At 39.4% G+C, this 14,080-nt stretch overlaps 1 protein-coding gene across 3 annotated transcripts in view; it reads right to left on the bottom strand.

Moving 5' to 3' along the window:
• The window catches only part of Btla (B and T lymphocyte associated), a 30,237-nt gene extending 18,921 nt beyond the window's left edge, over positions 1-11,316 (bottom strand). For all 3 annotated transcript variants that reach the window (XM_075963640.1, XM_075963646.1, XM_075963651.1), the window contains exon 1: positions 11,013-11,316. In XM_075963640.1, coding sequence (XP_075819755.1) covers positions 11,013-11,097 — 85 coding nt within the window. In that variant the 5' untranslated portion in view covers positions 11,098-11,316. The remainder of the gene's footprint in view (positions 1-11,012) is intronic.
• Between the last annotated feature and the right edge of the window lie 2,764 nt (positions 11,317-14,080).

The following is a 14,080-nucleotide window of genomic DNA, read 5'->3' as shown; positions in this document are numbered from 1 at the left end:
TATAATTTTTCTCGAATATTAGAATAAATAAATATAAATAAATAGAAGATGAATGCTTTTATAGCATTAGAAATCAGGAATAATCAGTCTGGGTGCAAATTAGGCAAGATTTTTTTCTTAAGCTCAAAGCCTGTAACTGATGTTAGGAGGTCAAGAATTATCCACTGAGTCAGATGTCACAGTTCTAATTTTCTATCTGGCAAGCATGTTGACAATTCCTTTCTGCCTGCCACGACATGTGCCAGTCAATTATGTGACATGCATGATGCACACAGCTACCCTTGACTGGTTTGTCTTCTCAAGCAAACATTCTCTGATGAGGGGATAATTACAGTTGGTTTTAGCTTTGACTTATCTGCCAACTGCCAGTCACTTTGTCCTTGGTATTATTGTTCCTGGCGCTTATCTCAAACATTCATATCTTTTTTTTTTTTTTGATTTTTCGAGACAGGGTTTCTCTGTAGCTTTTGGTTCCTGTCCTGGAACTAGCTCTTGTAGACCAGGCTGGCCTCGAACTCACAGAGATCCGCCAGCCTCTGCCTCCCGAGTGCTGGGATTAAAGGGGTGCGCCACCACTGCCCGGCAAACATTCATATCTTATATGGAATTTTCAATGAAGAATAATAAAATCACATGTAGTAAGACAAAATATATATCCATCACCACCTGGATTTCATATGACATATCTTTGTGAGCCACCAGAAGTGGAGGAGCCTGTAAAAAATTCTTCCAAGAAGTCATTGTTTTTTACCGCAGCGTAGTACTCTAATGTGTATATATTCCATACTTTCTTCATCCATTCTTCCATTGAAGGGCATCTAGGTTGTTTCCAGGTTCTGGCTATTACAAATAATACTGCTATGAACATAGTTGAACAAATGCTTTTGACATATGATAGAGCATCTCTTGGGAAAATTCCCAAGAGTGGTATTGCTGGGTCCAGGGGTAGGTTGATCCCGAATTTCCTGAGAAACCGAAACACTGACTTCCACAGTGGTTGCACAAGATTGCATTCCCACCAGCAATGGATGAGGGTACCCCTTCCTCCACAGCCTCTCCAGCAAAGGCTATCCTTGGTGTTTTTGACTTTAGCCATTCTGACAGGTGTAAGATGATATCTCAAAGTTGTTTTGATTTGCATTTCCCTGATCGCTAAGGAGGTTGAGCATGACCTTAAGTGTCTTTTGGACTTCTCGAATTTTGCATGCAAATGGATGGAAATAGAAAACACTATCCTGAGTGAGGTATCCCAGACCCAAAAAGATGAACATGGGATGTACTCACTCATAATTGGTTTCTAGCCATAAATAGGGGCCACGGAGTCTAAAATAGGCGAATCTAAAGAAGCTAAGTAAGAAGGTGAACCCAAGGAAAAACATATAGTTATCCTCTTGGATAAGGGAAGTAGACAAAATTGCCGGGGAGAAAAGTGGGATGTTGGGGGTGGGGTGGGATGGGGGTAAGGGGAGATGGGGAGAGAAAAGGTAGAAGGGAAGGAGGGGGGACTTGGGGAAACAGGAGGATCGGGATAAAGGAAGGTTGGATAGGGGAGCACGGAACCCCATTTCTTAGTTAAAGGACCCACTTTAGGATGGGCAGGAGACTTGACCCTAGAGGGGATCCCAGGTGCCCAAGCTGAGGCCCCCAGTTAGTTCCTTGGGCAGCTGAGGATAGAGAACCTGAAATGACCCTATCCTAGAGCAATACTGACAAATATCATGCATATCATCCTAGAACTTTCATCTGGCGATGGATGGAGATAGAGACAGAGACCCACACTCGAACACTGGATAGAGCTCCCAAGGTCCCAAGGAGGAGCAGAAGGAGGGAGAACATGAGCAAAGAAGTCGGGACCACGAGGGGTGCACCCACCCACTGAGACAGTGGAGCTGATCTACTGGGAGCTCACCAAGGCCAGCTGGACTGTTACCAAAAAAAACATGGGATAAAACTGGACTCTCTGAACATGACGAACAATGAGGGCTGATGAGACGCCAAGGACAATGGCACGCGGTTTTGATCCTATGCAATGTGCTGGCTTGGTGGGAGCCTAGCCAGTTTGGATGTTCACCTTCCTAGATATGGACGGAGGGGGGAGGACCTAGGACTTACCACAGGGCAGGGAACCCTGACTGCTCTTTGGACTGGAGAGGGAGGGGGAGAAAAGTGGGGGGAAGGGGAGAGGGGTGGGAGGAGGGGGAGAAGAATGGGAGGAGGGGGAGGGAAATGGGAGGCTGGGAGGAGGTGGTAATTTGTTTTTTTTTTTCTTTCTTTTCTTTATTCTCCTTTTATCAATAAAAAAATACATTAAAAAAATTTAAAAAAAAGAAGATAAAACAAAAAAAAATTCTTCCAAAAGCTACTCATGTGTTATATTCTATATGAACGGTACACACAAATAGATAGCCAGGTACTGTCTAACCAATGAGAACACTGGTTTTTATTATTTTGAACAACTGCTATCTCCATATGAAAAATATCTATTCTGAAATCACAAAAGGAAACAATCAATGAAATTACCAGGTAAATAAAATAAAATAAAATGTTGTAGGAATATTTACTATTACAACGAATGGGGGATACTCTATTGTTCCTGAGTATAATTCATGCTTAAAATAGGCACAAGGAATTGAATTCATATGTGATCAGGGCCAGTTCTACAGCGAGGCAGTTCTGAGTTAACTTTCATGTCGAGGGAAATTTCTGCTGAGGATAAATATTACAAACATGTTAATTTTCAAATTACAAACATATTATCAAAACTCAGTGGTAACATATCAATTAGTTAGAACTTAAACCAAGAATACTCTCATGGGAAATGTCTTACCATGGACATTGCTCAGAACTTCTCATACATGGTGATAATCAGCAATAGATAGTATGGATACTGTGCCTTCTTGTTGTCCATAATCTAAGGGTATAGACAGCCCAGTGCCTATCATCATTAGGAGTGTGAGAACTTTTATCTTAGATATGACATAAACTCCTACCTTTCAGATCCTTGAGAGTTCTTCTGGTTGAGTTGGTCAAGAAAGGTTTCATGAAAGAAGAGGGATGTAACCCAACCCCACCTCTAGGGAAACTCAGTGGTCTTGTTCTCACGATGCCATCTCCAATCATTAACAGGCCTTATGCTATTCTTTAATCATTTCAACTGCCTTGCCTTGATTATAACTATTATTTTAAAGCAAATTCCAACCGACAACCATCAAGCCTCCATTGAAAAATTCTTACAATTTATAGAAATTTCAAAAATCTAAGACATCTAAGTTAAAGCTACCAAGTGAAATTAGTGAAAAAATGAAGATTGGATTAATTTGAGTTGTAATATCAGAGATGAACATAAAAATGTAAACTATTTTAGAAAAAAATGATCACCAATGGAGTATTAATAATTAATATTAGTGGTATATTTACAGTCAGGAGAAAAGGTCTCTAGATAATATTTGATACTATATTCTGCTTACTTTAAAACTTAGCAGTGATGAAGGGTGGGGGGATATTACACTCACTGAAGCAAAGAAAGATATACATCTTTACTCGAAAACAGGGATGCAAAAATCCTTTAAAGTAGTGGCCTCCACCTAACCCATGCACATCCTTGTAATTTCACACTAACCAGCCTATGACATCAGCCCAGACACTAGAGAAAGTCACAGGCACCACATCAGAAAGGCACAGTATTGTATTTCCCGCCCTAAGCTAGTTGCCACAGCCACAAAATCAGAACCGCGGTAACATGAAACTATAGTGAGGGATTTGCACTCCACTCAGAAACCGCTCATTTCATGGTTTGTAGTTTTGGATAGATGTATTACTTCATGGTAAGTGAATCTATTCCATAACTAAGATATTCCCAGAGATTCTGGGGGACGTATAGAGCAGTATGAAAGACAGCAATACATAGACATCTAAGTTAAAATCTGAGCTGTAATTGGAAAAGAATCACTGTTGAAGGAAAACCCTGTGTCTTGGTCTCAGAGATAAAGCATATAATAAAATCTGAGGCTGCTGTGAAATTGACCAGGAATGAATTAACTCCATGGGAAGCGCATACATGGCATGAATTCATACATCACTTAAAACACAGCAGAGACTATGAAATAAGAAAATTGGAAGAAATTTTATAATCATCTGTTATTTTTCCTCATAAGTCATCAACATCTCTATAATCATATGTGAAACATCTAAATTTGATTTCATATGGTTTTTTTAAGAACATAGTTTCCTCCAGGGCTAGAGTGTACAATAGTTACTGTGACATGTCATTTTGGGAAAGAATTTAAAGACTATCTCTTAAATTTAGTTGTATAGAATAAGCGCATCCATTACAATACCACTTGTCTTTAAATACTCCACGATGCCTGTGGTATTTCCTTTCCTAGAAATACTTAAAGTAGGGCAAGCACAGACCTGAGAGGTCATCCAGGCAGCAGATGTGCAGTTTAAGCTATGTTTGGCAGATATTTCCAGAACTTTCTCTACTCATTCATAACTAGTTACACAGTGCACTAACCCTTCCTTATCAGTGTGCACCTACCCTTCCCAGATCCAGGGCAAAAACAGGCAAAAGGAAAGATGACAAACAATTCTCAGGTTCTTACTACGTGCTAAGTACTGTTGGGCATCATATATGGAAGTACTCCTTATGGTACTTATGTCCTGATACACCCATCATGATTTAACATTGTTGTAAGCCAAAATTTATCTAGTAAACCCAGTCTACCAAGCACCGTGTCTGGACCTAGCCTTCCTTAAACTTATTCAGAATACACTAGCCTGCAGTTAGCCCAAATAAACTAAAAGAAAGTCTCTTTCATAGTGAAGTTTTGGTACTTCATGTAAGTTTAGAATACACTTAACCAGAAATGTTGGCAGCACGGTATACTGGATGATATCGGCCGTTTACCTTAGTGATTGCATAGCTGAGTAGGGATAGAGCCAGCACTACAAAAACAATCGCAACACATATTGCTAGCCATGGAAAATACCAACATTCAAATTTTGAAGTATATTCTCTACTGATTTCATATCACTTACAAATCATTGTAAAATTTTGATAATTTATAAGTTGAACTGTCCTAATTAAGGAATCACTCAAAGTGTTGCTTCAATCCATCACCATAATGATTGTGAGGTAATCCCTAGCATTATCTTTGCATTTAAGATGAATAAACTAAATTCTAGAACAAATAAGCCATTTATCATAGGTCACCAGCTATTGGAAGACAGACTCAGGACTAGAATTTAAACCCAGGAAACCTGCTCACTCCAAGGCATAGGCTGTTATCCAAAAATTTATTGTGAGTGGGAATATGTAGGAAAAGTTCTTGGCACTACACTTAGATTATATTTCAACAACAATAAATGCCAAGTGTTACAATTTTTATATTAGAATGGATTTACAAAACTGACATATAAGTTGAGTAATTGTCAAAAGTCATGAAAACTATAATTCTTGCAGTCAAAACAAAAATTCAAAGGTCTTCCCAAGTGCCTTTGTTCTGAAAAGTGAACTTCACTTTTCACGGGATTAACAGTGGTCTGTAATGAGTGGGTCTGTGCCAGGCAAACAAATAGAGAGATTGAAAATTGAATGTTGTATAAAGATGTAATTCTTTCATATAAATAGAAATGCTATGGAATAAGACTGACCAGGAAGGCTTGCCACAGCTACAAACTAAAGAGCTTTGGCTCTCTTTCCAAGGTGGCTCTTGGTAATTCATTGTAAGTCTACCAGGTGGCAAGTGTCATCTCATGTCACCTGTTGGTCATTGCCTTTCCTCCACAGCTCAGGGTTCACATGCATGCCACTTCATGGAGCCTTGCCCATCCTATGTGCCAATGGTGAATGCCTCTTAGTTAGGTTGGAAGATAATATATAAATATTTCCAGTGAACAACAGAAAGCTTTTGGTGACTCCAGAGAAGAAAGATTCATGGTGACAAGTTACAGGTGCTTTTGGTCAGGGGGAACCTGACCACCTGGTATAAGTGGGCCTCGTCTTCCAGAGATGCCAGGTCCATAGATCTCTTTCAGAAAGAGAAGCCATTGACAATAGTGTTTGGTGAGCTCCTCTCATTCTATCAGAAACCAGTTTGTGTTTTACAAATGTCAGGGAAAGGTGTTTCCTTGCGATGCTCAGTAAGAATTTGTTAAGTAAGAAAGGTACAGTGAAGTCCACTTTCACTTCCCTGCAATATATTTCCTCACTTCCCTAATACAGTCTGCGGAAACAGCACACTGAACTTCAGTGCCTCTCAAGCTCCAGACATGGTTGACCTGTGGAAAACATGGTTTGTGGGAAAACAAAACAAAACTGCCAATTGCTTCCCAGAGTTCATTTCCTTTTCTAATATTACAGAAGGAAATGAAACGAGCCATGACCACCCAGCTAAAATTTGAATGATTCTTCTGACAATGTTTTCTGAACCATGGACTATTTGTGATAGGTGTGAATTCCAGGCTGTTTGTTGGATGAGTGTGGCAGTTAGGGAAGAGGAAATGGTATTAGAGAGACCTACCAGATAAACTTGGTTTTGTTTGTGACTGCCCTACCTGGTCCCTCAGACATTTCCCTGATCCATGTTTAACAGGGATGTCTTGTCAGACTCTGAGGATACAAAGAATGACATCCCTACATTACACAAACACAAGCACATGAGACACTCCTATCATGGGATGAACACATAAACCATAAGTGCAAGAGCAATGAGACAGGGATACGATATTATAATTTCAAGGTAAGAGAACTGAGAACTTGAGAAAAGTGAATTACAAATCACAAATGCTTCCCCTTACTGACACTGTGAGAGAAGCTGAGTAACTCGCCAAAGAAAAGCCTATTAGCGCTCATTCCGACTAAAGATGGTAACAGATGGCATGGAGCTAGCCTGGAAGGAAATAGCACTTCTCAACCACTTAAGAAAACAATAAAGCTAATTAAAGTTTGAAATAAAAGAAAACAATAACAAATAATCACTCTTAACTAAATTGACACAGTATTTTTGCTCTTCAACATTCTGGGTATTTGTCCAGAAAAAAATGGCACTTAGTCTGCATCACACCTCAATGAAACACGTGACTGTTTTCTTTTGTCAGTTGAGGAATTGAGGACTAGAGCTGCTGCTCATAACCAATAACAGCCATGGTCTACTGACAAAGCTATTTTTAGACACCCATCCTTAACAACTGCACAACAGAGATTGTTAAAGAAAGCAAGCAAAAAGTTAATCACATCTTACGAACCTGATTACAAATACTTTTCAACATTTTTTTTTCAGCAAGTTCAAACTCCAAGTTACAGCAAAGCATCCAGGTAATGGAAGTTAAGTAGGAAAGTCCCGTGGAGGTTTGGCAATAGTTTCAACTTCAGTAATACAATAGAGGACAATTTTATAGTGTGGTAAAGGAAGTAACAGGAACTTAAAGAGCCCTAAGATGCTAGTGAGTCAGTTTAAGAAGGCAATCAGCACATAACTTAATCTGATTGTGCTCAATCCAGGAAATCATGATGCATAGGAAAGTATTTCTAGGTATTTGCATAAGTATCTTGATACCTTTTGATACACAAAAGGTGTTTGGAATTTGGGGAAAGATGCAGCTTTGCTTCCAGTATTTCATGTGAACATTTCAACAGGAATACTGGAACCATGAAGATGAGACAGAGAGGGGCTGGAGAAATAACTCAGCAGATAAGAACATTTGATGTTCTTCCAGATGTCCCAAGTTCAAGTCCCAGCATCCATCTCAGGAAGCTCATAACCACTGTACCTGAAGATCCCCAGGATCCAATGCCTTTTTCTGGACTCTATAGGCACACACAACATGCAGATGCAAATACATCCATACATACAACATAAATAAAACTGAAAACATTGTATAGTGAGGTGAGGAAATGCTATATTGTCAAGGGATAGTAGACTGACTTGGAGCATGACTGATCTGACCCAGTTTAAAAGTGGCTTTACACAGCAACATCATAATGCTCACCTTCAAGAGAAAGAAGACACAGGCCAAGGCTAAGCAGGCAACAAGACTCTAGCCACTGTGTTCTCACTGTAGCCAGGCTGTACATGTTATCCCTTTACTGGGCCTTCTTATGAATATTTCTATTACAATAATCAATGATCCATCAAAGATTTTGTACCACCTTTATTCCAGATTAAACACACATACACACATGCGCGTGCACGCACATACACACACACACATACCCAACGCCCATGCGCATGCACATGCACGCACACACACATGCACACACACGCACACACACAAGTTGAAGTCCTCAGTTGAGTCTCAACTGAATGAGTAGTTCAGGCCCTCAAAGATGGAGCAATCTCTGAAAACCTGCACTCAGAACTTCCTAGTCTCATGTGACACAGGTGTTTATGCTCTATTTCCATCAGGAGAGAAATGATGCTATTGAAACTGGGGAGAGTTCCTCTATTTTTTCTCTTTTTGAGAAACACCAAAAGCACAGCTCTTGATCATTTTACATTACTATAACTGGGGAAATGTTAACTGATCCTTGATTCATTTGAGAACACACTACTTCACTCAGTAGTTGTTGAAAGTCACAGGACTAATTCTTCGAGATATAAAGGCTCTTTCTGTCATTAGTATAGTTTTATGAGCTGGAACTGCCATCAGTTTTGTCCAGAATAATACAATTTACCAAAGATTATTTTTTTCTTCTTTTGGAGGTAGGGCACAGCAGGTTGCTGAGGATAGAGCCTAAGTCCTCACGAAAGTTAGGCAAACACTCTACCACTTAGACACACTTTCAAACCTCACCAGATGCTCCTTTCTCAGCTTATATTCTTTTAAATTTTATTTTATTGAATTTATTTATTTAGTGTGTGTGTGTGCACAGGTGTGTGTGTGTGTGTGTGTGTGTGTGTGTGTGTAACCCATGTATAGAGGTCACAGGATAACTTTCAGGATGCAGAAGTTGGTTTTCTCCTTCTATCATGTGCATCCCAGAAATTGAAGTGAGTTTTCAGGTTGACAGCAAACACCTCTACCCATTACCACCAGCATCCAATCTACATTCGTAATTCAAAGTGACGCTGTAATCCACTAATCCATTAATTCAACCCGAGCAGCACTGTAATCCACCTTATCAACTGCTGTATAAGCCACCTGGACAGCGCTTGTCTAAATCTTTCTTTTTCATTTTCTACATATATTATGATTCATTACATTTGGATCTAAACATTGTATACAAGATATTTTATTATTTTAGCTTTGAAACAAGTATTAGGAAAACATTGATCACAGAGCATGAAGTCAACACTGGTCAGAAGTAAAAAGTTTCGGTCACAGCAGAGTAACTGCAGCTTATTATTTTAAAATCAATAACTGGATAGATTTAAAACAATGGGTATGCGAGGTCATAGGCAAGTTAGTTCACTTGATTTAAACATTCTAAAATATTTGCCTGTATCATACTTCATACATATACATATAGTGCTTGACAATTTAAAAATGATGAAAAGTTTAAAACCAGAACTACTTAACGTACTTAAGTTAAACCTTAATTCTCATCTAATTGAATTTTGTAAGAGGAACTGATAAAAAAGAACTTTTAGGAAACTTACCATTAACATTTATCGAGCTTTAATTGCATGTGCTTACCATAACTAGTCAGTATAGACATAACAAAGACACATCATTTAGGTATAATTATTATATGTTTTTAAATGAAAGTAGGGCTGAGAATGGAAAAGAAACTTAACTGGGTCTATAATGTAAGTGGCAGAGTCACTAAAGAATCCAATTCTGCAACCAAGTTTATGTGCATGGATACAAGGTTATAGCACACTGGGTGGAAGAATGGAGGACAGCCTAATTGTGATGCAGAGTTAAAATTTTCCTTTGTTCCACAGAGGTAAGTCTACAATCGATGCCTTAGAATTAAATAGACTTAGTTTAATATTTGACTTCAGCTATAGCTATGTGATAGACCATTAATAAGTAGGGGCTTGGATGACTGAGGCGATGTTTTACTCTGCCCCAGATAGGTGGTCTGCTGACGTCAGAGTTGAATTCTAAGCTTCATAATTCTAGAACTCAAAACACAGTCTGCCACAGCCATATAACTGTCACCCACATTAAGAGAGGTGGGGGCTGAGAGATGGCTCATCAGATAGGAGCATTGACTAATGTTCCAGAGGACCCAGGTTCAATTTCCAGCACCCACATAAGTGTCTATAAATCCAGTTCCTGGGCAAACTGACACCTTCATACCATTGCACATAAAATAAAGTTAAATAATCATTTAAAAAATCCTTTTCTAAGGCATGTTGCTGTGCAGAAGCAAAGTGTCGAGAGATAAAGAAGAACTGCAGGTTTTGGTAACAAAATGGCTTTGTAGGGATGAGCCAGATCACCTATGGAGAATCACTTTCTATGTTCAGTTGGCAACCACTTACAAGTCACCTCGTTCAACAATGAAACAACAACACCAGCGCTCGCTGCTTTACTTCACAGTATGATGCTTGTCCAGTGTTCTCATAGTTCATTTCACGAAAACAAGGAGGGATTGTATTTAGATTGAACATTGAGAGTAGCTGTGGCCACAGCTATGAGCTCAAGTATCCAACACCTTTCCCACCCAATTAAGCACCACAGCTTCCTGCTGACATCCATGTGGAGAGAACATGAGATTTATTTCCCATTAGTACAACAGCCAGAGAGATTTCATGAGCAATGGTGGCAAATTTGTAATTAAGCATTTATAACATCTGCTAAAATATCTTTACTTACCACAAGGACAGATTTCTAGGAAACTTGGCCAAACTATGGATTCTGTGTTTGCTCGGTAGGCAGTTGAATCCCATATTCTAAGTTCACTTGCACCCTCTAGCATTTTCAGGAAGCAAAGGTAACTACTGAGCTATACACTGGACATAAACATCCCTCTCCCCCGAGCAAGCTCAACAAGGAAAACCATCACCGACATGAACACTGAGAAAGAAAATAAGAAGTCCTCTTAGGAGGTGCCTTACCAAGGATGCTCCAGAAGCCCACATGCAGGATCAAGAGTTTGCTAAACAACCCTGGAATCCCAAACATGGCAGGCGGTATCTTCATTCTCAGCACCTATCAGGCAGGAGCAGACTCCTCAAGCAGAAGGCTCCTCTTCCTCCCTAGGGATCTCCAGAGCTGGATGGTATCCTCTATCCTAGCAGTATCTTAGGGGGGAAAATCAGAAGAACTGCTGGGAGAGGACAGTACGAAGAGCCTGATTGATTCTGTGAGAGCAAGTGAACAGAGACTCTGTGCTGTGGTTTTGCTTCTCATCCAATCTGCTCTTCACTTTCAGGCTCTCTGATGTGCAAAGCAGCTGGGTCCCTGCTTCTCCTTCCGCCCTGCTACCATTCTCACAAGACCTTGAGGTTTTTCTCAAAGTGAACAATTAAACTCGAAAGAAATCTAAATTGTTCCGGCCTTTAGGTTTAGATTTTGATCAAATTAGGGTTGGAAAATTCATGCTAAAAGTACCTATGGCAAGCATATATGCCCCCTTTTCATAAGTTGTGATTATAATACTTCTGTGTAGTATATCTTAGGACCCCCTCATCTCCACCCCCACCATGACATGGTAAGATGAGAATGCTCACTGACATGAACACAGTGAAGACTTCTCTGAGGTTATGGAGAGAATGAGTGACAGGATGCACTTCAGCAGCAGAGGAGAACAGGGCCTCATTCTTCAGTCTGTAGATGTCTATCAGTGGAACACAATCACCATTAGTACTGGCTATGTGTTCTTTCAAAATATTAAAGTTCTAAGCAAAATGAGATCGTGAATACCAATTAAAGGAAACTTCCATTTTTGGTATGTGATTGTTGTCTAGATTAAGCAGTAAAGTAAGAAATGGAAAAGTTCTAAATTAGATAGCTGGGAGGCTGTAGGGTCCCCGCTCACACTTAATCACTAACTTTTAACAACAGGAACTTTTGTAATTCCAAATGAAAAGGCTTGGTTTGTATCAACGGTGCATTTGTAGTCTCTGAGAGAAATTGAGAGATCTTTCCCTTAGTGGTTGGTGATATCCATCCGAGGTCAAACGACAGTTATTGTGGTCAGTTGTGTATTCATTGACCCAAACAGATAAGCCCCCATGACTGAAGATACAAGTATGAATGAACAAACTGCTCCTGGATTTAAGAAACTTAGCTAAGAAGTATCCAGGGAATACAGTCTAAGGAGCTCTTAGAAGCTGAACTGCTGACCAAGGAGGCACCCTCTTTATGGTGCATTTTATACAACTCATTCCTTTTCTCTACCCAGAATTCCTTTGACAATTGAAGCAAGAATCATTGTCCTTCTTAAATGACCTGGGAGGTTTAAAAGAAAAACCTTTAGTTATCCATCATAAAGCTCAAGATATCAGGCAAACCTGAAGTAAATAAAGGCTGTCACGAGCAGACCTTCGTAATTCTCTACTCTTCTGATTGTTCTCCACCCTACTCCTCTTCCTCCTCCTGCTTTTGGTGTGTGTGTGGTGTATGTAAATGTTCATGTAAATGCGTGGACATGCTGTGTGCAGTCTCCTGACTATGTTCACGGGTCAGGTTTCTATCTCAGTCATTCTCCACCTTTTGTTTTTCCACAGTGTTTCTCACTGAACCAGAAGCTCGTCAATTTGACTAGAGCTAACTGGCAATGAATTCCATCTATCTTTCACTCACTCCCCAGCACTGGGATTACAAATAGATACCATCCTATCTGGCCTTGTATGTGGTTTCTGGAGATCTGAACTCAGGTCCTCATTCTTATGTGGCAAGTATTTTACTGGCTGAGCCATCTTCCCAGTCTAGTGATTACTTTTTTCATATAAAGGAATCTATACTTAATAGATAAAACTAAAGGAATCTATACTTAATAGATAAAACTTGAAAAAATCTTACAAAATACCTCATGGATTTTAAGTGATGTCTATCTTGATAGTTTATCGGTGCGTTTGGATCTTTATCTCTTCACAATTGGCAGTACTAAAAGCAATATTAGCCAAGACTTTGCCATAGAATCTCACTCTTGTTTTTATTCTAGTAAAGAATTGAAAGAAACCAGATTCAGAAATGCATTGTTCAGTGTCAGTCTCTATTGCTTTGTGTTTATAACTTATCCAGTAGCTAGGCTTTTTATCTCAAACCATCCTACCATAATCATGTACCATTTAATTTGAAAATTGTAAATTTCCATGTCAATGCACACAGTTAAAGAGTTAGCTACATTCTTAGAAGTGATTCTTTGTATACTTGGAACAGCTTTTGAAACACAAACTTTAAAACACAAACTTCTGGTTTTATGTTGAATGACAAAAAGTAAGAGAAAATTTGGCAAAATGCAAATGATCTTCACAACCCCTGAAAGAGCTGCTCACACAGCAAATTATCCCACTCTCTTGTTGACTCAGTTACTTTCGTAAATCATAAAGCAACTTTATTTTCTGTAGTATTTCCTCCAGGTGTTAAAAAAAAACAGCAGTCACAAACTTAGATGCAATAGTGTAGGTAACATCAGCCCCTTCTTAGACCTAATTTTTTGACCGTCACCCAAATAATATTCCATAGCCTTTACAAGAAGCACCACTGCACATCTAAAAAAACTGTCATTCTAACGTATGTGCTTTCCTCACTAATGCTATTGCTAGCAGTAGCATCTACACACGACTACTCTTTACAATCAGCCTGAGTACATGATAGAAAATGAACAGTTCCTAGATCCTGCCCTTAACGTGCTGAATTCAGATCCCACAGAGCAGTGGCCAAAATGCTATTTTGAGAACAATACAAACTTGGTTCTGACACATTGGATTGAAAGGATGGCTAGAAATCGACTGTTGGAGTTGGTAAATTTTTGAGATGTGGGATCAAATATTTGGTACTCACTAGTTACCATGCTTTTTAAATTCTTAGAGACTAAGGTAGACCCAGGGATACCTCACACAGCTTGCCCTCTATAGATGTGTTTACTCTTAGCTCTGGGGATGGCAGACAAGTCTCAGATATTAATTCCCTCAGTGAGTTCTCCATTGAGAAGCACTTTACCCAGGGACATGGTGTT

This window comes from Microtus pennsylvanicus, chromosome 1, assembly GCF_037038515.1.
Source record: "Microtus pennsylvanicus isolate mMicPen1 chromosome 1, mMicPen1.hap1, whole genome shotgun sequence".
Lineage (NCBI taxonomy): Eukaryota > Metazoa > Chordata > Mammalia > Rodentia > Cricetidae > Microtus > Microtus pennsylvanicus.
The sequence above is the reverse complement of the archived record's forward strand: the minus strand, read 5'-3'. Positions and strand labels throughout refer to the sequence as shown.